Source organism: Anolis carolinensis, unplaced genomic scaffold (genome assembly GCF_035594765.1).
Source record: "Anolis carolinensis isolate JA03-04 unplaced genomic scaffold, rAnoCar3.1.pri scaffold_9, whole genome shotgun sequence".
NCBI lineage: Eukaryota > Metazoa > Chordata > Lepidosauria > Squamata > Dactyloidae > Anolis > Anolis carolinensis.
In genome coordinates this window covers 12,723,138-12,745,272 of record NW_026943820.1, presented here as the reverse complement: position 1 = coordinate 12,745,272, position 22,135 = coordinate 12,723,138, and the positions used below count along the sequence as shown (strand labels likewise).

Sequence of the window (22,135 nt, the reverse complement as noted above, 5' to 3'; positions counted from 1 at the left end):
AATGTTTATTTTAATATCTTAGTACTTTCATATGATTAGTCAGGTATACTTTTATAATTTGTGATCATTTTAATTGAATAGAATGTTTATTCATAGCTACAGATCATCCAAATAAAAATATTATGAACAAATGCAAAGGGCACCAGAAGAACTGATTTGATATACACCGCAGTTCCCTTCTGGGTTCCAAACAAGAATGTTCCTTTCATGAATACTCCATTCCCGCTTCCCATTTCTGCCTCATTTCCCTATCAGCCAGTATTATCTTCCCAATTCAGGGCTCGATGAGCTGTTTCCTTTGGAATTTCCTCTACTTTTTTGTACTTCAACAAACTGGGGTTACACTCTAGCATGCAGATGCCTTTCTCTTTTGGTGAGGACATTCTGATTATATGAGGACTAGAGTTGTGGATTCAGGGTAAACCTTGATCTGTTTCCGCCCATTATGAGGGGGGGGGGGGCTTCATGTGGGCTTTAAGGAGGCTTCTTCTTACCTTTCTACTCTAAAGGAAGTACTCTGCTGCAGGCAATGGCAGGCGCATGCGCTTTCTGGGCCCGCATGCCACACATGCACTCTCCTTGGAAAGAGTGTGTGTGTGGCATGCAGGCCCAGAAGGCGCGCATGCCTGCCAGTACCTACAGCCTAGCGTCTCCTCTAGATTAAGAATGTCTTAGTCTAGGGGAGGTGCTCGGCTGCAAGTGGCACTGGCAGGCATCAGTGTTTTCTCTCCCAGGCTACACCACGCCAGCCAGCCATGCACTCTTTCCATTCCAAGGCATTTTAAGGAGGCTTCCCATTTCCAGGTAAGGAAGAGCAATGACCTCCTGAAAGAGCAGATTGGTTTCCAGGGAATGAGGGTTAAGTTTTTGTTTGCTGGGGGATTAATAAAAAAGATTAAATCGTGATGCTGAAAAGCAGGCTTGGAGCCAGGATCACCTCCTGCTTGCTTTTGTGGTAACTTGATTTTTGAACCAGAAAGGTAAGGAGGGGGGTTTCCGTTATATGCTCCTGAAATACTGACGGAAACAAGGGAAACGGATTCTGTGCACATCTCTAATGAGGACAGACATTCAGATAATGCAAACTGCATACTGTATTTTACCTCTAGCTTGTTTAACTACACACCACAGTTGTGGCCTCAGTTATCTCAAAATGAATTATTTCAACATCACAAAAGATGTAGCAATGACTAGAAAGAAGCGAATGAACTGCAGATGGTAGGTATAAGTTGCTACTGAGTGGTAGCTTTCTCCCCTGCAATAAAGTGTTTTCAGATTGAACAGATAAACATGAGGCTGGGAAAACACAGTCTTCCAATAGTGTATTCAATACAAACAGCTTCCTCTATTAAAAAATCAAATGGTGTTCACATCCCTGCTATCTGTGTGGAGTCCATTATTTTAAAATGCAGCCATTTTACACCCAAGGAGATATGGCAGCTACTATATATTTGGACATGGTTGTTTTCCCATTTTGTATTTATCTTGTTCTCCGTCTCTGTATAAATAACACTTTCTGAATTTGTGTACCAGCACACAAAAATATATGGCTCTGGTCAAGGCTATTAATTCTGCTGATAAAGAGTCTAAGAAAGGAGTAATTCTTGAAATAATAAATCTGTTTTCACAACAAAGTTGAAATTTAGAGAACAGCAGGGGGGAAAATGTAGACTCCTCAAAATAGGTGAGATTATTATTGTTTTTGCTGATTTTAATGTAGTCAATCAAATCTTAAGTGGTATTATTTATTTATTTACGACATTTATAACCTGCCCTTCTCACCCAAAGGGTCTATGTCCTTTTCAAAGGAATTTGAGTCCTGTAATTAAAAGCAATGACTTTTCAACAAGGAACCTCTAGATTTCAGATGGAAGGAATTTAAGCTTACTAAGTTTTTTTTTACTAGAATCCAAATATATACACACCTGAACTAGATCTAAAAACATATTCAAGATACATAGCCTTCTGAGGAAAGGCACAACTTAAGAATTTGCTTCCCCAATCAGAGCCAGTCTGAGCTCAAGTCCTTTTATGCAGATGTCCCTGTCAAGAAACCCCAAACCTTCACCATTTACATAGCAGGAGAAAGTAATTTTGTCTGTTAAAAATAACTGGAATGAGAAACCTTTGAGAAATGTATTCAGAGATCCACTAGTAGCTCCTGATATCCTCCTCCACCAATCCCAATGTGGAAAGTTCTTATATAGCACATTATTATTATTATTATTATTATTATTATTATTATTATTATTATTATCCTCACCATCTAGATTGTAAATTCAAGGGCAGGAAATGATTTTGTTGTTATTTTACTTGTCAAGTGCCATGCAGAGTGATGGTGCTATATACATAAATTATAATACCAATGTATGTGGTCATAATGTAAAGATCCGTTCATTTGAAATGTGGTCCTGCAGAAGAGCTCTGTGAATACTGTGGAAAGTCAAAGAGACAATGGAATGGACCTTCCATTCATGAGGTTACTAGAAGTTGAAGTTGACTGGATGGTATTTAACAGCAACAACTGGGTGTTTTTGAAATAAAAAGAGGACAAATAGAACTTATTTGTGGGCCTATGCAATGGGAATCCAAGAACAAATACAACATAATAAAACAGATAAGAACCAGAATCCAAAAAGCTATTTTTAATACATCCAAGAGTTTCACTGTGTCCAGGGGGATTATTTTTTCTCAGAAAAGCAAACAACCTTACCCCCAAACCCACAGTTTTGAAACACACAACTCCCAACCAAACTTATTTGGCTCCATAAAGCCAGCTGCATAGTTTCTTGAACCTTGGCTAAGTCAGAATGCCGGCCGGCTTCTTTTGAGGAGGGAGTTAGTACAATGGCAGTTCGAAAACAGATTAGGCTAAAACCAAAATTGGCATTGGGACGTTCAGGCAGCAGATGTCTTCCCCTGTACTCTTTTTCAGACTACACTTTAAATCTGTTAAGCTGTTTATAATGATATAACTGTCAAAAAATAGTTTAGCTGGCTCAACTACTTTTCTACATCTGTTGCAAAAGTGAACAGCGCATCCCTTCTTATTTGAATTCATCTACAATTCTGAAGATGTTTTTAGTTTTTAAAAAAACGTCTTTCCTTCAGGTCCCAGCTGAAACCCCTTTTTTCTCTCTGATCCTTTTTGGACACTTGAAATGCTTTGTCCCTATGTTATAACACAATTACTCCAATACAAATAGTTTATTTATATTCAATTTCTGTATTGCTCAGCAGCTATAGCTCTGTTGGGAATTTGTAAAGGAAGATTAAAACAAGAAAATAGAGAGCTGATGGTGTTTAACACACATAAAATACCTCTGCTGAGTTCCTAGGACAGTGTCATATATCATGACCAGAATGGAGTAGCTTTGACCACAGGAATGTGACAATGCAGCTGGTTATGACAATGGTGCTGCCATATTGTGGACATGACAGGTAACTCAGGTGAAGACTGATAAAGGCAATGACTAGCCCAGAGGAATGATTCATTGACACAATTCAGTCTGAAGTTCAAGATAAGACTCACATTCATAATAACCTGAATGGGAAAAGGATCTTTGACACCAAGATGTTAAATTCTTATGTTATCCATGACACGAAACATTGGCTATGCAACAAGATGAGAGCCTTTCTCAACCTCTTTTCCCTGAAGGAACTTTTGAAATACTTTTGAGGTCTTAAGAAATCTCTGAATTAAAATATTATACACAGAGATCAAAAAAAATGTATATTGTTTTTCAGTCATACCCTCTTGTGGAACCCTGGCTGAGAAGTCCCGGCCAAAAGGAATCCACCAAATAATGAGAAATTCCCATAGACCAATAGCAAAAGCATGTATAGGAACACGGAGCACTGAGATGAGGTCTATGATCTCCCTCTCTGAAACTGACTCACTATAGAAAGTCCACCACCTATGATTATTACCTTTATGAGTATTACTCAACCTTTTTGTGTGTGTGTCAGGAGCAACTTGAGAAACTGCAAGTCGCTTCTGGTGTGAGAGAATTGGCCATCTGCAAGGATGTTGCCCAACCTGATGTATCCCAAATGTTGTGGATTGCAGCATGGCCACTGGTCTGGGATTATTTGAATTATTTGAACTATGGCTCCCATATCTCCAAGCAACATAGCAGTTGACTATGATGGCAGAGATGGGAGTTGTAGTCCGATGTATGCAGAGGCTGCCAAATAAGAGGAGGCTGACATAGATGCTTGGTGATAAGTATAGCTTGAAAGTGTGCCCATAACATTTTTGAGAACTCTAAATTTCAGACAATCTTCAACAATGTTAGGGATATAAATTATATCTAAAAAGACATGATGATTAAAATAGCATATATTAATTATTTGGAACATTAATACATTGTGGCATAAATTAATTGTGGATTCTCTCTTTAAAATAGTGAATGTCAAACAGAATCGCTACACTGGCTTAAAGCCACAATGATATATCTCCCTATACCGTTTGATTGTGAACGACGGCACCAGCAAACTAGGTAGTTAAACAGGACAATATTGTATCACTGAAATTTTCTCAGAGTATAGCTGTTTTTACTGTAAATTACAACTTTATGTCCAGAATCGTATGAAAGGAAAATGGAACAGGCGAAAAGAGTAGCGATTGTAGCACAGAATAGCAATAGCTTCATCATAAAAGAGGAGGAATCAGTCATATATAATAATAGCAATTACATTTCCCCATGTACTAATGAACATTAATTGGGAGAAAGAAAGAGATGAATTTAAATGAGAAAGACATTTCCTTAACAGGCCTGCAAGCATATTTTAAATGTCACCCTTTTGGCTGCCATTTTAAAGCAGGCGATATTTTCTTTCAGAACAATATACATGCATGGAAAACCAGTCTACTAGCAGATGTCAACTGTGCCAGCTATGAACCTTCAGGGTAATAGGACCTCACAGGTGATTTTGTTGCCTGTTTTAAAATTAGGGGACGAATAAGAACCTTCTGGGCGACTCTTACACTAGGTGTAGCTGTCCGTCTCCCACTCCTGGCTTGAGAGAAGCTTTACTAATGTGCTACGACTAAACAAAGAATCTTTCAGGGAAGAACACATTTTTCTCTAGAAATGTCTGCACTACTGGACATTCACCAGCCCAAAAAAACTACAGTAGCATTACAGTAAAAATGGTAGAAATATAAATTATTCAATTATCAGTACTATTATCTGGCCACACTAAGTTTAAAAGAAGGTCAAAATGAGTGACTCACCAGCAGTGAAATCATTAGTCAGATCTATGAACGCATGAGAGTGGGGTGCATACATTTTGTTCTCTGTATCCAGTGCAGGCTGCCATGATAAATTCCTAAAAATAAAGTTATTAGATGTTAATTTTGATAACAACTATTTCCGCATGATTCACTTGACATCTGTGTATTTGAGTAAAAAAGGATGTTATTTCTCCTTTCTCCCTCCATGTGCCTTCTCACTTTACATGAGCCCCCAGATGGCGTAGTGGACTAAGTGACTTGAAGGTTGGGCTGCTGACCTGAAAGCTGCCAGGTTCGAATCCCAACAGGGGAGAGTGTGGATGAGCTCCCTCTATCAGCTCCAGCTCCATGCAGGGACGTGAGAGAAGCCTCCCACAAGGATGGTAAAAACATCAAAACATCCGGGCGTCCCTTGGGCAACGTCCTTGCAGACGGCCAATTCTCTCACTCCAGAAGCAACTCCGGTTGCTCCTGACACGAAAAAAAACAAAACTTTACATTATCACTGCATGCATTAGATTACATAGGTTTCAGCCTACAAAAACACACGCTACAATATACCCATTATTCTTACAAGTAAAGAACAGATAAGAACTACATTAAAATACAGTAGACATTTCCCATGCTGAACCATGATTCAGATGATGGGCATGAGCTGGAATTAACCTTCCTTATTGCTTATGCTTACATTTTCAAGAGAAAAACTTTGTTGGTGTTTAAGCTATGAAACTCAGCTTTTCATTGGCGAAGTTTAAACTGGCCAGTTTACAGAAACCCAGTGTCTTATTATGATCTTATTCTATGTCACATATCATGCTAATCCATGGTTTAGAGCAGTCTTCCCCAGCTTCATGTTTTTCAGAAGTTTTGGTCTACAATTCGAATAATCCCTGACCAATGGCCATGCTGCAATCCATAACATCTGAGATGCATCAGGCTGGGTAATAAGCATTAAAGTGGCATACAAACACAGTCAATACCATTCCAAAGAATCAATATTTCTCAAGTTTGACCAAAGTATATATGAACAGCATTCATCCTAACTGTATTTTCCAAAATAGAAAGCAATCATTCATTTTTCAGTTGTCATGTGGACTTGTAGCTACTGTTTTTAATGAGACACTTGCTTACTGAGATAATTTTCTCAGTAAACCTAAAAATCATTTATTATTATAGTAACATTTTAAAAAGAACTAAGCATGTGTTCACACACACATCACAAATACAGATACAGTTGTGCCTAATTGTTTTAAGTTAGGCCAGTTAAAATTCTTGCTACAGCATTCAACTGTTTAGTATTTAATGGAACCACTTCTGAAACTGTAATTTGATAGCCTAACATCATCACCTTTGTAGACCTCTCTGAATGACAATGCGTGGATCTTTTGATTTGATTCACTTTTACATTTATGTGTCTGTATTCTGCATATGCACACGGAATCTCAAAGAAGCAAAGCTAGGAAACTGCAATAAGGATATCATTATATCATTGCTGTGACATGCCTACGGTATTTAGCCAAATGATTTTATTGAATAACTTGTCTCTTTGAGAACTATAGAAATGTAACTACAAAATGTATGCAACATCAAAGAAAAACTCACAATTGTTAATCATATGGAAGAGTTAGACTTATACAGAGTAATGCTTGGAAATAGAAAAGGAAAATAAAGTTTGTGTGAAATCTCTCATTTAATGCTTGTCTTCCAAACAGTTCCCTAAATACATTTAGTTGGCGTTGTTGCTGCTGCTGCTGCTGAACTTCTGACCAGCTCATCCAATGATTAAGTATTCTTTAAGAAGATTTGGCTTAAGATACTTATTCCCTCAAAGTCTTGCTTGTAGCTTAAATAGATGCTCCTTTCTTGCCTAAAAATTTAACCTTCAGCTCTTCAAAGTCAATCTCTTGTGTGTACCGTAGCACATTTAAGCAACAGCCCATTCATTGTAAGAAACCAAAAATGAATGCCTTGATTTTAGTTTTCTCTTGAAAGCAAAACACAAAACCCCAGCAGACTGTCCACTGATGATAAGAGCTCAATGGATTTTGATTTTTTTTGCCTCAGTTATTCATATCAAAGAAACCAGTCCCTGTAGCATCAAGCCAAAGATTACTAATTTTTCATTCTAGAATGAGAGACATCCCAATCAAACAGAACTCTAATGTTTCACGTTGACCTTACATGAGCACCAACATGCTCTAGTTGCAGTGCATGCAGCCTCAGAGCCTCCAAACGCTTTTAGGCTTCAACTGCTAGAAGTCCCAGTCAACATGACCAATGATTAGGGATTCTGGGAGTTGGTTCGAAATATCTATAGAGGATGATGAAAAGATTGGGAACAATAGCTGTAGTACAAGATCACATTTGGACCAGGGCAACACATACTTAAGGTTCTATGCAGCTACAAGTAATTATGTCTTCTCCTAAATGACTAAAGAGGAGGGGGAAGAATTGCCTTCATCTCTCTGAAGTAATTGAAGAAAGGACTCAATAATAAAGGAATTCTACACATAACATCTCCTTTAAAACCTTGTAAGGCAATGGTGGGCAAAAGAAAAAGCTCTTATTCCATACTTAACAGAGACAGATTTTGCAAAAGGAATCAGACTCTTCAACCTCCTTTGCCAGACATGGCAGCAAAATCTGCCAAATATTTGTCTGAATCTGCATACGTATAATCCTGAACCAGGGGCGGACAATTATAAAAGGGTAGGAGGCCACATTTGCCTTCCAGTAGACCTTGAGGCCACAACATCACTGTAATCCATTCTGCAAAACCCAAAATACTTCCAAATGCAATCTAGGGGACAAGGTGGGATTTTCACCATGGAGAGGATTTTTTTTAAATAGTAAGAAGTGAACTTCCTGTAACGTCCTATTTTAAACAAAAAGACATCTCTTGTCTTAAACTGGCCAGGATGGACCCCAAAGAAATCATTATAATCTGACCTATAATATTCAAGATCATCAGTAGTGGTTTCAGTACTGGATCATGACCCTGGATACTAGAGTTCAATTCCTTTGTCAGTTATGTTATTGAACACCACTTACCCCCACCCCTAATAAAAATGGATTTATAGCTAAGGGTATATAGTTTTCCAAGGCCAACCAGTCAGAATGAGATATAGTAGCATTGTCTCTTTTGCATAAAGCTCCCAGGCTTCCCCATCACTCTCAGACCTCCCTCTCTTCTCTGTAAACTATATTTTATTCCACTTTTATTCCAATAAATCTATTAAAACATGTTCTATTTTACTTCTGGGACATAAAATATTAACCTTTACCTGACCTAGGTCAGGAGGCAAAATTATTCAGTTATTGCTTCATATTGAGAAATGGCCCCAAGTAGTGGTTCAAGACAAAGGAGACCCTGGATCACTGCAACACCCTTTATCTGGCTGGCCTGGAAATAAGACATCATCATGCATAGACATCCAAAGCCAAAACTTATATTGTTATATTTTGAACAATGTTACTTTCCACTAATAAAATGCACAGCCTATGGGGGGGGGGGGGGGGGGAGAGCATCAGGATTTGTTGTTGTTGTTCAAAAGCTGATAAAATCTTCCAACATAATCGTTGCAAGGTTACGCTTGCTGTCATACACGCCCTTGAGGAATCTGCAGGCTTTGTTGTGCAAGTTACCGATTTTCAACAAAAGTCATCTTGATCAAAATGAGAGAGATTAATGCTCCCCCTAAAAAGAAAACCTTTATCAAAAGGACAGAAGACATTCCTTCCTCCAAACACTCAAAACAAGATCAAAAAATTGTCTTGACTCCTATTTTACAAAATAGTTTGCTCTGTCAAAAAAAAAAAAGGATAATATAAATAGTTTTCTGGTATGAAGGAGCCGGTTTTCAAGAATCCCAAAATGACGGTGATGTAGCTAAAATATAAGGATCACAAATTACTAGGTAATGTACCCAAATAGAGCACCTTTTGACTTTTTATTTGAGGGAGCTATTCTTCTTTGTGAAGGATCCAAACAGGTTCCTTAATTAAAATATTTTAATGCCTAAGGGGCACAAGTTAGAAAAACTGGTGCACTGTTTCTATGGAAACGGTTAAATAATCTGATTGACTTCTCGGGGTCTAATGCACTTTTCTTGACACAATAGCAGAACAAGCCCCAGGGAAGAGCAAAACACTTCACAACAAACCATTTCCTTTCTAGTAGACAAACACTGCCATTGATTAACTGAAACATCTGCTAAAGGTAGCAAAAGAGCTTGGATTTATCCTGAGATTAACACCTTTCCATGTGCTCATGTTTATGATATACAGTAGAGTCTCACTAATTCAAGATCAACGGGCTGGCAGAACCTTGGATAAGTGAAAATCTTGGATAATAAGGAGGGATGAAGAAAAAAGCCTATTAAATATAAAATAACATTATGATTTTACAAATTAAGCACCAAAACATCATGTTTTACAAGAAATTGACAGAAAAAGCAGTTCAATACACAGTAATGTTATGTAGTAATTACTGTATTTATGAATTTAGCACCAAAACATTGCAACATTTACTACAAAAACACTGACTACTAAAAGGCAGACTGCCTTGGATAATACAAAACCTTGGATAAGTGAAGCTTGGATAAGTGAGACTCAACTGTAGTTGCAACTTTTAACCCAGTGCTGATATAGTTGCAACTTTAAATCAATTTAATTAAATAGTTAAAACTTAGTAAATTTTATTAAAAGGCACAAAATCTGAGCAAAAATTTAAATAAGATTTTTAAAGTAAGTATTTATACACACTGTAGACAATATTGTTGGCAAGTTTTAGAGGGATTACTCCTTCATTTCCAGAATGGGCCATCCAAGGTGATGTCTGCTACAACATATGAATTGTGTGGTTGTATGACCAAGTTCTAGCAGCATTTTCTCCTGACGTTTCACCTACATCTGGATGCCTCAGGCCATGTACTACATAGAAGTATGGATTACCATGATCATCCTCTGGAAAATAAAACAATGGACTTCTTCTAGAACCTTGGAGGGCAAGGACAGACCATTTGAGAATGAAGAAACCTTTGGAGATTCTAAACATTCACCTAAATGGCTTACCCCCTCTGTGGGGAGACATGGGTAAGCCACAGCTGTCCAGATAAAGCCATCTTCCTTCTTTGGACTTTGAATCATTTAGTCCCATCAAGATTTCCGTGGCTGCTGCTCTTTTGACAATAGGACTGGCATTCCAATGTCAGATTCCTATCCAAGGGACTTGTTATTGCAATCAAGGTATCAATAGCTAGGTCCGGCTTGCAGGGCCTGAGGCTCTTTCTAGACTGCTTGACAAAGGACCTGACCTAAGGTCACTCATTAATCTTGTCATCAACATATGTTTGCCTTTGTTTCTCCATCTCCCCCATTGGCTAGCGAGGGGGAGATGTCACAAGCGGGGCTCGCGCTCCCAGAATAAATTTGGTGACCTCTGCTTCAAACTTGGTGAGACTTTTATTGGAAATAGGGAAATCTTTATTTTGCTTCTTGCAAGCTCACCAGGTGTTGCGCAACCCTCTTTTTTGGTCTGGCGCGAATCTCTCTTTCCAGAGAGTTCCCCTAAATCTTTGATCTCCTCATCACTACTACTATCAATACATGTTCACATTTTATTTCAGTGTAAAATAAATTATCTAACAGCAAGAAGAATTACAACAGCCACATTGTAAGACAAGAACTCTACGCTGCATATTTTTAAATGATGAGAAATTTCATTCACCTGTCATTGCTGCCAATCAGGACTTGTGGTTTATCAGATTCATTTGTAACTCCAAATACATCGGGGATTAAGTCGCCATTGAAACTGCAACAATAACAACAACATTTTTAAGCCTTTAAGTTCTACTACGAATATGACCACATAGTAACAATACTGACCATCAGAAAATGCTATTTGTTTCTCATTTGAACTTCCAGAATCTAAAAATCTGAAGAATGGCTTTACCTAAAGGTTATGCTTTACATATAAACTTTTAGCAGGCTATTTTGTGTTTTGTTCTAATTTACACTTCTATACGGTTTTCTTATAATGGCCATATACTTACTCCATGATTAGTGGTTCATCATGAAATGTCTTGTTTAATACTAGCTTACGATTTATATCTGAAAAAAAGAAGATTGTTAAAAACAGCAATACATTGTAGTTTAATTTCTTGTCAATGCATTACTTCAAATATTGGCAGGAGGTTGGACTGGATGGTCCACGAGGTCTTTTCCAACTCTTATGATTCTAATTTATAAGCATATGAACTTACTACAATAGTTTCAAAATTAATTTTATAAAATTAAAGTAGTAAAAAGTATCAAAATTCAGCATAATATGAAGGAACCAAACTGATTTTTCCATGGAAGAAAAAACAATTCAGATGAATTTCTAAGAGACAAAAGACTTAGGCTATAATCCAGGACAGGTTAAACACTTAACCATCCAACTGATTCCAATGGAAACTGTTTAAAGTTCATCTTTAATTCTCTCAATGAAATGAATGGAGCTTAAAAGTGCTTAACTCTAGTGGACTGTGTTCTTAAGATGTATAAAGCACCTTTTAAGGTGTGTGTCATTTATCTTTACAAGAACTTCATAAAAAATAAAAGAAGCCAAGGTACAGTTGCTTGCCCAATGCAATTCACTGAGTACAGAGAAAGGGGTCATTTGAATTAGGCACATTTCAGATCACATCATTAGATCAAATGAGAAGCACCTGCATTTCAGAGGCATTCTCGGTTTGTTCTGACAATAAATAGGTCAACAAAGATACACCATAATTGGGAGGATGGGGCTACAAACAAATGTTGCTCCCTTAACAATGGTGCCTAGTCTAGATGTTCATCTGTAGAAAAATGAATACCCCAATGGGATAGAATCAGGACTGTGGCTACTGGTTCCATAGTCAAATATCCATATACATTTATTTAATTTTTTGGAGATTCTCATAAGTACAATCTATGTCCTGGTTGAATGAAAAATCACCTAGGAACCTTCACTTTCAAATCATGTGCCCTACCAGCAAGCTATGGCTCTTCCTCATGTGTGTAGGATCTGTGCACATGGGACTTTTGAATACACAAAGGCAGGGATGAGACCAGCAGGAATGGACACAGCACTGTCTCACACAGACCAGGCAATTACTAGCCATTTTGAAGACAATCTGGCATTATCTTTTAAATTTTCTGCATCAACATGGCTTACCTAAAGTTTGATTATTTCCCCAAAAAATCAAAACAGATAAGTCAGCATTGGGTTGTTTTTGTGGATGAGTTGTCAGTAGGACATCCATCTGTGAGTCACCATCATAGTCACCAGGAACAACACTTGTTATGACAACATTTCTAAAATAAAAGAAAAAGTATCACAGTTATAATTCTACAGCCTGACAATACAAAGAGAGTATAAGCAAAGAAGACAAAAATTCCCTTTCTCATAAAATCCTTTTATTTCTTCCCAGCCCTCATTTTCCTTTGCTTGACTCAAAGTTATTTTCTTAAGCACAAGTCCTATTGATTTGAATGCGTCTATTTGAGGTAGGACTATTCTTGGATTTAGTATTATTCCTTATATTGATGCTGTTTTCTGCTTCTGTCTTTGTGTTACTGTGTTTAGTGGCTATAATATTTTCTAGAAGTAAAACACAGTAATATTAAAACAGTAATACAAATAATACAATAAAGAAAAAGTAAAATAAATTTGGCAACCTGACAGACAGAATAGCATGTTGCTGAAGTCTATCCTGGAGCGACAGCAGAATGTTAACACATTATATAAGAATACATACCTTAATAGTAACTTGACTTTGGGTTTAAAATAAGGTTCTTTTTGATCTGCCTGGAATATATTTAATTCACTGTCTGAAAAAAAGTACAAGAATAGATGGTTTCAGTTCAACAAGAAAACATAAGACATTGCCAGGCAATTCGGTTTCATACATTTAAGTTCTCCAGGATGAAACTATCTAGGAAACAGGCCTTGGAACAATCAGCTATTAATGTTTCCTCTTATAAACATACAATTATTGTTTTTTTGTGTTCTTTCAGGTGCTTTAAATAATTTTGCCTGTGTTTATTGGCTTTCATTTTTTGGCTGGCAAGTAAATTGGGACATAGGTAAAGGTAAAGATTATCCCCTGACATGGAGCCCCCGGTGGCCAAGGGGATAAAAGCCTCGTAACTTGAAGGTTGGGTTGCTGACCTGAAAGCTGCCAGGTTCGAATCCCACCCAGGGAGAGCGTGGATGAGCTCCCTCTATCAGCTCCAGCTCCATGCGGGGACATGAGAGGAGCCTCCCACAAGGATTGTAAAACATCAAAAACATCCGGGCGTCCCCTGGGCAACGTCCTTGCAGACGGCCAATTCTCTCACTCCAGAAGCAACTCCGGTTGCTCCTGACACGAAAAAAAAAATCCCCTGACATTAAGTATAGTTGTGTCCGACTCTGGGGGTTGGTGCTCATCTCCATGTCTACACCGAAGAGCCGGCATTGTCCATAGACACGCCCAAGGTCATGTGGCTGGCATGACTACATAAAATGCCGTTACCTTCTCGTCACAGTGGTACCTATTAATCTAATCACATTTTCATATTTTTGAACTGCTAGGTTGTCAGAAGCTGGGGCTAACAGCAGGAGCTCACCCCGTTCCTCAGACCTGAACCGCCAACCTTTTGGTCAGCAAGTTCAGCAGCTCAGTGGTTTAATCCGCTGTGCCACAGGGGGCTCCTAAATTGGGATATAGGCCTTTTAAAATGAACAAAGAACAGCAAATAGCACTACTGTTCTGGTAGATAACTCTTTTACACAAATCTGTCTTGTTTTGAAGTTTCAATTAATGACAATGTTTACATTTAAAATAAGCACAAGATAAGTGCAAGAGTTTCATAGTATCTTGAAGATTTCTACCACATAATTGTATATTTCAAAGGCAACAAATAGTTTCAAGTTTCAATCTTGTTCTGATGTTTCAGTTAGTGATAATGTTACATTGAAAACTAGTATAAGATATCAGTAGACATGATACATATAAAGCGAGAGTTTCATAGCAACCTGAAGACTACTAACACCTTTATTATTGGATAATCTTTCAAAGGCAACAAACAGTTTGTCATCAGTTGCATGGAGCTTCATTTTGCATTATATGTATCCATCTACACAGATAAACAAACAGAGCTGTGAGGGACTGTATGCAGCGAGATCAGAAGGAAATCAATGACATATTCCTCCATCCTAAATGTAGCCTGTAACTTGTGATGGTGTTTGCGGAGCGGACTGCAAACAAAAGATGATGATGGAGGTGTCACAAGACTGTCAATTCAGCTAAAGGCAACTGCCACACACAGCCTCTTGTTGCTGTGTGCCTTCAAATAGTTTTCAATGAACGTAAGTGCATTGAGTTTTTTGGAAGACTTCTTGAGAGGGGATTTGCCATTTCATTCCCCTTTGGCTAAGAGCATGTACCTTCCCCAAAATCACCCAGTGGGTTTCTATGACTGAGGAGCAATTCAAACCCTGGTCTCTGAAACCACTGAACCACATTGGCTGAGACCTCTGGAATATGGGTTCAGCATCCTTTATAGGAAATCCTTGCAATCAGAGGTGTGTGGGGTTTTTCTGAATGTTGGGGTACAGGGAGCCTTCGAGTTACAACATCCAACTTACAAATGACACACTGTTAAGAACGGTGCTGAGAAAAAAGGGAGTGAGAGAGATCTTTCCTTCAGAAGGAAAATCCACTCCTGGAAGAACTATTATCATGGGGAAAGGGGATCTCCAATGAAGCTTCATCACCAATCCTTCTTTCCACAATAAGCCAAACTTTTCAAAATCCAATTCTCACAGAGACAGAAAGTGAGGCAAAATTTTCTGAACAGGGGCCCAGATAGCAAAATGAACACCACAGGGGTTTAACTCTTTTCTATGCTATCCATAGTGTAATCTTGGAGATGGGACCCAAGACTAAACACAAAATCCATTTATGTGTCATTAGTTCAGAACTAATGCATTTTGACCCCACCTTCACTGTCAGGACTCAATGGTAGAGAATCCTGGGAGTGGGAGTTTGTTGAGGCATCAGCCCTCTTTGGCAGGTAAGGCTGCAGATCTTTTAAAACTACAACTTTAAGGACCCCATGGCACTGAGGCATGCCAATTACAGTGGAGATGCATCCTTAAAGCATACAGCTATCTGATGCAGTCTTCAGAAAGCAAACTACAGCTCCCTGGATCCCATAGCACTGAACCACTGCAGTTAAAATGGGGTCAAACTGTCATAATTCTATAGTGGAGATGTGCACATAGATACTGCATACTGAAGATAAATCTATACAATACATTGAATAACACTATGGAACAAAATATGAAAAAAAATGGTTTCTGGTTTGAAAATGTTATTTCTTGCTTAACTGTGCAGTCCCTACTTTGAAAGTAGTTATTATACTCCAGAAGCTCCGGTTTTGTGGCTATCACAAACTAACGTATTTCCCCCTATGAGCCTTCTAGAACTCTTAGATCATCGGGGGAGGCCCTGCTCTCGGTCCCACCAGCCTCGCAGGTAAGGCTGGTGGGAACGAGGGACAGGGCCTTCTCGGTGGTGGCTCCTCGGCTGTGGAACACCCTCCCCTGCAACATACGGCAGATACCAACTCTCCTAGGCTTCAGGAAAGCCTTAAAGACATGGTTGTGCACACAAGCTTTTAATGAATGAGAACATGGACTTTACATGACCTGTACGAAGACTTGAGGATTCTGGATGAATGGATTTTAATCTTGGACATTCTTAAAATTTTATATAATGTGTTTTTATTTTGTAATGGTATCTGTTTTATATGAACTGTTGTTTTGTAGATTGTTTTATATGAATTGTTGTTTTTACATTGTTTTTAGGCATTGAATTTTTGCCTATTTACTATAAGCCGCTTTGAGTCTCCTAGGAGAGAAAGGCGGGGTAAAAGTAATGTAAATAAATAAATAAATAAAATAATTGGAAATGACATCTATAACCCAGGGAAAAAATTCAGGTTACATCTATATATATAAAAGAGTGATGGCATCAGGGCAGTGGACAAAACAACAAAACTACAGGCCCCCCAACCTCGAAATTTGACAACACAACCCATCATCCACGCCTCTAGGTTGATACAACAAAAAGAAAAGAAAAATAAAGTCCTAATTAGAGGGAGAGCAATAATTGTTTTTATCCAATTGCTGCCAGTTTAGAGGGCTAATCTCTGCCCACTTCGTTGCCTAGCAACCAAGGGACAGCCAGGTTTCAGTTAGGGGACAGGAAAATTTAGGCCTCACTTACTCTTCTTCTACAGATTATCTAATTTGCACTGGATTATATGGCAGTGTAGACTCAAGGTCCTTCCACACAGCTATATAACCCATTTATAATCTTATATTATCTGCTTTGCACTGGATTATCTTGACTCCACACTGCCATATAATCCACTTCAGTGTGCATTTTATACAACTGTGAAGAAGGGGCCTCATATAATCCAGTTCTAAGCAGATAATATAAGATGATCAATATACAGTAGACTCTCACTTATCCAACATAAACAGGCCGGCAGGATAAGTAAATATATTGGATAATAAGAAGGGATTCAGGAAAAGCTGATTAAACATCAAATTAGGTTATCGTTATACAAATTAAGCACCAAAACATCATATTATACAACAAATTTGATAGAAAAGGTAGTTCCATGCGCAGTAATGCTATGTAGTAATTACAGTGGAGTCTCACTTATCCAACACTCGCTTATCCAACGTTCTGGATTATCCAACGCATTTTTGTACTCAATGTTTTCAATATATCGTGATATTTTGGTGCTAAATTCATAAATACAGTAATTACTACATAGCATTACTGCGTATTGAACTACTTTTTCTGCCAAATTTGTTGTCTAACATGATGTTTTGGTGTTTCATTTGTAAAATCATAACCTAATTTGATATTTAATAGGCTTTTCCTTAACGCCTCCTTATTATCCAACATATTCGGTTATCCAACATTTTGCCAGCCCACTTATGTTGGATAAGTGAGACTCAACTGTACTGTATTTACAAATTTACCAGTAAAATATCACAATGAATTTGAAACACTGACTACAAAAACATTGATTATGAAAAGGCAGACTGTGTTGGATAATCCAGAACATTGTATAAGCGAATGTTGGATAAGTGAGATTCTACTTTGATATGAAATAATTTCTAGGATAGAATAATGCAGAACAATATAATCTCTAAAACCAGGACAGTAATAAAGAAATAAAGAAATAAAGAAAGTAAATAAAGCAAGGAAATTGGAAATTCCACAAAGGAAACAATCAGGGCCAGCTAACACCTCCCAAGAAAGGATTCTTCCAGAAAGGAAGCTGAGAAGGCAGTGAAGCACTATGTATTACCAAAGCCATTATTATTACTATCATTACTATCCTTACTATTATTATTATTATTATTGTGTTGCGGTCAACCGTGAAAATGAATACAATCTGGCTCCAAGTATTCAAAAACACTAAAATCAGAATATATAAAAATTAATGTGGTATAATAAAACAGAACAATACAATCTCTAAAATCAGAACACTAAATAAAGAACAACACTCTGAAAATAGGGGAATTCCACACAGAAAACAATCAGGGCCAGTTAACACCTCCCAACAAAGGATTCCCATCATCAAAGTCTGGCCAATCCTCTGTTTTCTCAGGGCCACAGACAGTAGAAGCATATAAAATATCGCAAACAACACCACTCTGAAAACAAAGTAATTCCAGACAGGAAACAATCAGGGCCAGCTAACACCTCCCAACAAAATAATCACTCAGGGAGGAAACAGCCAGGCTTTAAATCTGCAAGGCCATTACATCCTAATCATTTTTCCTAATTGCAGCATTCATACTTGCCTCCAACAGACAAAAAAAAAACAAAACAATCAGAAATATTGTATATTCACAACCTTTAGGAAATAATGTCCCCTGATGGCACAGCATGTTAAAGCGCTGAGCTGCTCAACTTCTTGACCGAAAGGCCGCAGGTTTGAATTGGGGGAACTGACAGAGCCCCCACTGTTAGCCCCAGCTTCTGCCAACCCAGAAGTTCAAAAACATGTAAATGTGAGTGCATCAATAGGTACTGCTCCGGTGGGAAGGTAACACCGCTCCATGCAGTCATCCCACATGACCTTGGAGGAGTCTACGGACAACGCCGGCTCTTCGGCTTAGAAATGGAGATAAGCACCAACCCCCAGAATCAGACACGACTGGACTTAACGTCAGGGGAAAACGTTTACCCTTTACCTTAACTACCACCAATTCCTCAATACTTTATTTCCCATACCACCATACTTCACCACAGCAACGCGTGGCCGGGCACAGCTAGTAGTGTTATAACTGTATGAATGAAATCAAGTCAGTTCAACCATCAAAAGTATCATTATCATATATAGAATTCAGTTATACACCTCATACACACAGCCTGAAGGTGTATTTTATACCAGGCATGGGCAAACTTTAGCCCTACAGGTGTTTTGGACTTGCTGGCTGTTAGAAATTGTGGAAGCTGAAATCCAAAAACACCTAGAATCATAGAATCGTAGAGTTGGAAGAGACCTCACGGGCCATCCAGTCCAACCCGCTGCAAGAAGCAGGAAAATCTCAAACAAAGCACCCCCGACAGATGGCCATCCAGCCTCTGCTTAAAAGCCTCCAAAGAAGGAGCCCCCACCACACTCCGGGGCAGAGAGTTCCACTGCTGAACAGTTTTCTCTCACAGTGAGGAAGTTCTTCCTAATGTTCAGGTGGAATCTCCTTTCCTGTAGTTTGAAGCCATTGTTCCGTGTCCTAGTCTCCAGGGCAGCAGAAAACAAGCTTGCTCCCTCCTCCCTATGACTTCCCCTCACATATTTGTACATGGCTATTATGTCTCCTCTCAGCCTTTTCTTCTGCAGGCTAAACATGCCCAGCTCTTTTAGCTGCTCCTCATAGGGCTTGTTCTCCAGACCCTTGATCATTTTAGTTGCCCTCCTCTGGATGCTTTTCAGTTTGTCAACATCTCCCTTCAACTGCGGTGCCCAGAATTGGACACAGTATTCCAGGTGTAGTCTGACCAAGGCAGAATAGGGGGGCAGCATGACTTCCCTGGATCTAGACCAGGGGTCCCCAAACTAAGGCCCGGGGGCCGGATGCGGCCCATCAAAGCCATTTATCTGGCCCCCCATGGCACAAGGGGGTTGGGCTAAATGACCTAAGGGGTCTCTTCTTCTCTTACAACTATTATTATTATTATTATTATTATTATTATTATTATTATTATTATTATTATTATTATTATATTATGACACGCAACAAGATGAGTCCACAGCAGACATTCTGCTGGCTGTTGTATTGGATCACACGTCGGATACTTCCCAAGTGTCTAGGACTGTGTAATGTATTGGTAAATAATGCAGGCAGATCCAAGTAAGGTGGCCTTCTGCAGCTGACAGATGGTAATTTTGTCAGTGCCTATTGTGTTTAAGTGCAGGCCAAGGTCTTTAGGCACTGCAGCCAGTGTGCCGATCACCACTGGGACCACCTTGACTGGCTTGTGCCAGAGTCTTTGCAGTTCGATCTTTAAATCCTCATATTGTGTCAGCTTTTCCAATTGTTTCTCCTCAATCTTGCTGTACCCTGGGATTGCAATATCGACCATCCATACTTTGTCTTTTAATTGAGAATTATTATTATTATTATTATTATTATTACCATTGAGGCTGGGTGGCCATCTGTCAGGGATGCTTTGCTTGTGCTTTGATGCACGAGGCTGAAGGGGGTTGGACTAAATGGCCCAAGAGGTCTCTTCCAACCCTCTTTATTATTATTATTATTATTATTATTATTATTATTATTATTATTATTATTAACATTGAGGCTGGGTGACCATCTGTCAGGGGTGCTTTGCTTGTGCTTTCGGTGCACAAAGGCAGAAGGGGATTGGACTCAATGGCCCAAAGGGTCTCTTCCAACCCTCCTTTTATTGTTGTTGTTGTTATTATTGTTGTTATTATTCATTATTATTATTATTGCTCGGCCCACTATAGTCCGGCCCTCCAATGGTCCGAAGGATCATGAACTGGCCCCCTGTTTTAAAAGTTTGGGGACCCCTGATCTAGACGCTATACCCCTATTTATGCAGGCCAAAATCCCATTGCTTTTTTCGCCACCGCATGACATTGTAGGTTCATGTTTACCTTGTCCACGAGGACTCCAAGATCCTTTTCACACGTACTGCTGTCGAGCCAGGCATCCCCCATTCTATATCTTTGTATTTCATTTTTCCTGCCTAAGTGAAGTATCTTGCATTTGTCCCTGTTGAACTTCATTTTGTTAGTTTTGGTCCATCTCTCTAGTCTGTAAAGATCATTTTGGATTCTGCTCCTGTCTTCTGGAGTGTTGGCTATCCCTCCCAGTTTGGTGTCATCTGTAAACTTGATGATCGTGCCTTCTAACCCTTCATCTAAGTAATTAATAAAGATGTTGAACAGAATCGGGCCCAGGATGGAACCCTGCGGCACTCCACTCGTCACTTCTTTCCAGGATGAAGAAGACGTATTGGTAAGCACCCTTTGGGTTCGTTCGCTTAACCAATTACAGATCCACCTAACTGTAGTTTTGTCTAGCCCACATTTGACTAGCTTGTTTGCCAGAAGGTCATGGGGGACCTTGTCGAAGGCCTTACTGAAATCCAGATAGGCTACATCCACGGCATTCCCCGCATCTACCCAGCTTGTAATGCTAGCAAAAAAAGAGATCAGATTAGTCTGGCATGATTTGTTTTTGGTAAATCCGTGTTGACTATTAGCAATGACTGCATTTGTTTCTAAGTGTTTGCAGACCACTTCCTTAACGACCTGGAGGAGGGCCAAAGTTTGCCCATGCCTGGATTAGGTGAATATTCAGTTTAATTCTAAAAATGGCAGTGGCTAACAGTATTTGTTTTGATATCCAGCATCCTTCTTCTTTTCTTAATAAATATTTCAGTTGCACAATTAAACTAATAATATACTTCAGGCTGATTGCACTTAGATTATGTTGTCAAGGAGCCCATCTATATGGACTGCAACATTTGATGCTGCAACACTGTTGTGCTGAACCAGCCCTATATTATGCCAAACCACATGAGCGGCTGATGCAACATGGGTAATAGAACAGAACCTGTCAAACTCCACAGTTTACTAGCCAGAGATTGAACATAAATTTCACATTGCCACTCTGCAGCTGGCCATTTAAAACTATGGCAGTGCTATACCTCCTATTCCCATACCAAAGAACTGTTCTGATTAAATATCACCTATGGTTTCAGAAAACTCTGAGACATCTGGGGAGATTGACAGGATAGCATTTTATGGGCCCTTCCAGACAGGCCCTATATCCCAGGATCGGATCCCAGGTTTTCTGCTTTAAACTGGAATATACGAGTTCGCACTGCCAGATAATCTGGGATAAACAGAAAACCGATCCTGGGATACAGGGCACGTACTGGTTTGCCAGCTGTTAGGAATTAGGAGTTGAAATCCAAAACACATGGAGGGCTGAAATTTGCCCATGCCTGTATTATTCAATCTTATGAAGCTGAAGGCATATTTTATACAATATTGTGAACCTGAAAGTATATCTTACACAATACTGTGAACCTGAAGGTATATATTATATAATTCTAGCTTGTGCCTGGCTTATTTGAAAAAGGTATTGTTTGTTTTGGGGCATAACAATGTGGGAGAGCTACAATTCCCAGAATCTTGGGTCAATCCTCTGCAAACCAGGTCTGTATGCAAAGTTGGCAGCATTGGGTCTGTGTGCCAAGTTTGGTTCAGATCCATCATGGGTGGGGTTCTGAGGGCTCACGAAATACAGGTGAACTA

At 39.0% G+C, this 22,135-nt stretch overlaps 1 protein-coding gene across 1 annotated transcript in view; it reads right to left on the bottom strand.

The window, feature by feature from the left end:
* Positions 1–22,135, bottom strand: part of itfg1 (integrin alpha FG-GAP repeat containing 1) — a 157,564-nt gene that overhangs the window by 133,194 nt on the left and 2,235 nt on the right. Inside the window, exons 2-6 of the mRNA XM_003222926.4 lie at positions 13,021–13,093; positions 12,438–12,577; positions 11,293–11,350; positions 10,968–11,051; positions 5,240–5,334 (exon numbers count right to left, since the gene is read on the bottom strand). Of these exons, the coding sequence (XP_003222974.2) occupies positions 5,240–5,334; positions 10,968–11,051; positions 11,293–11,350; positions 12,438–12,577; positions 13,021–13,093 (450 nt within the window). The remainder of the gene's footprint in view (positions 1–5,239; positions 5,335–10,967; positions 11,052–11,292; positions 11,351–12,437; positions 12,578–13,020; positions 13,094–22,135) is intronic.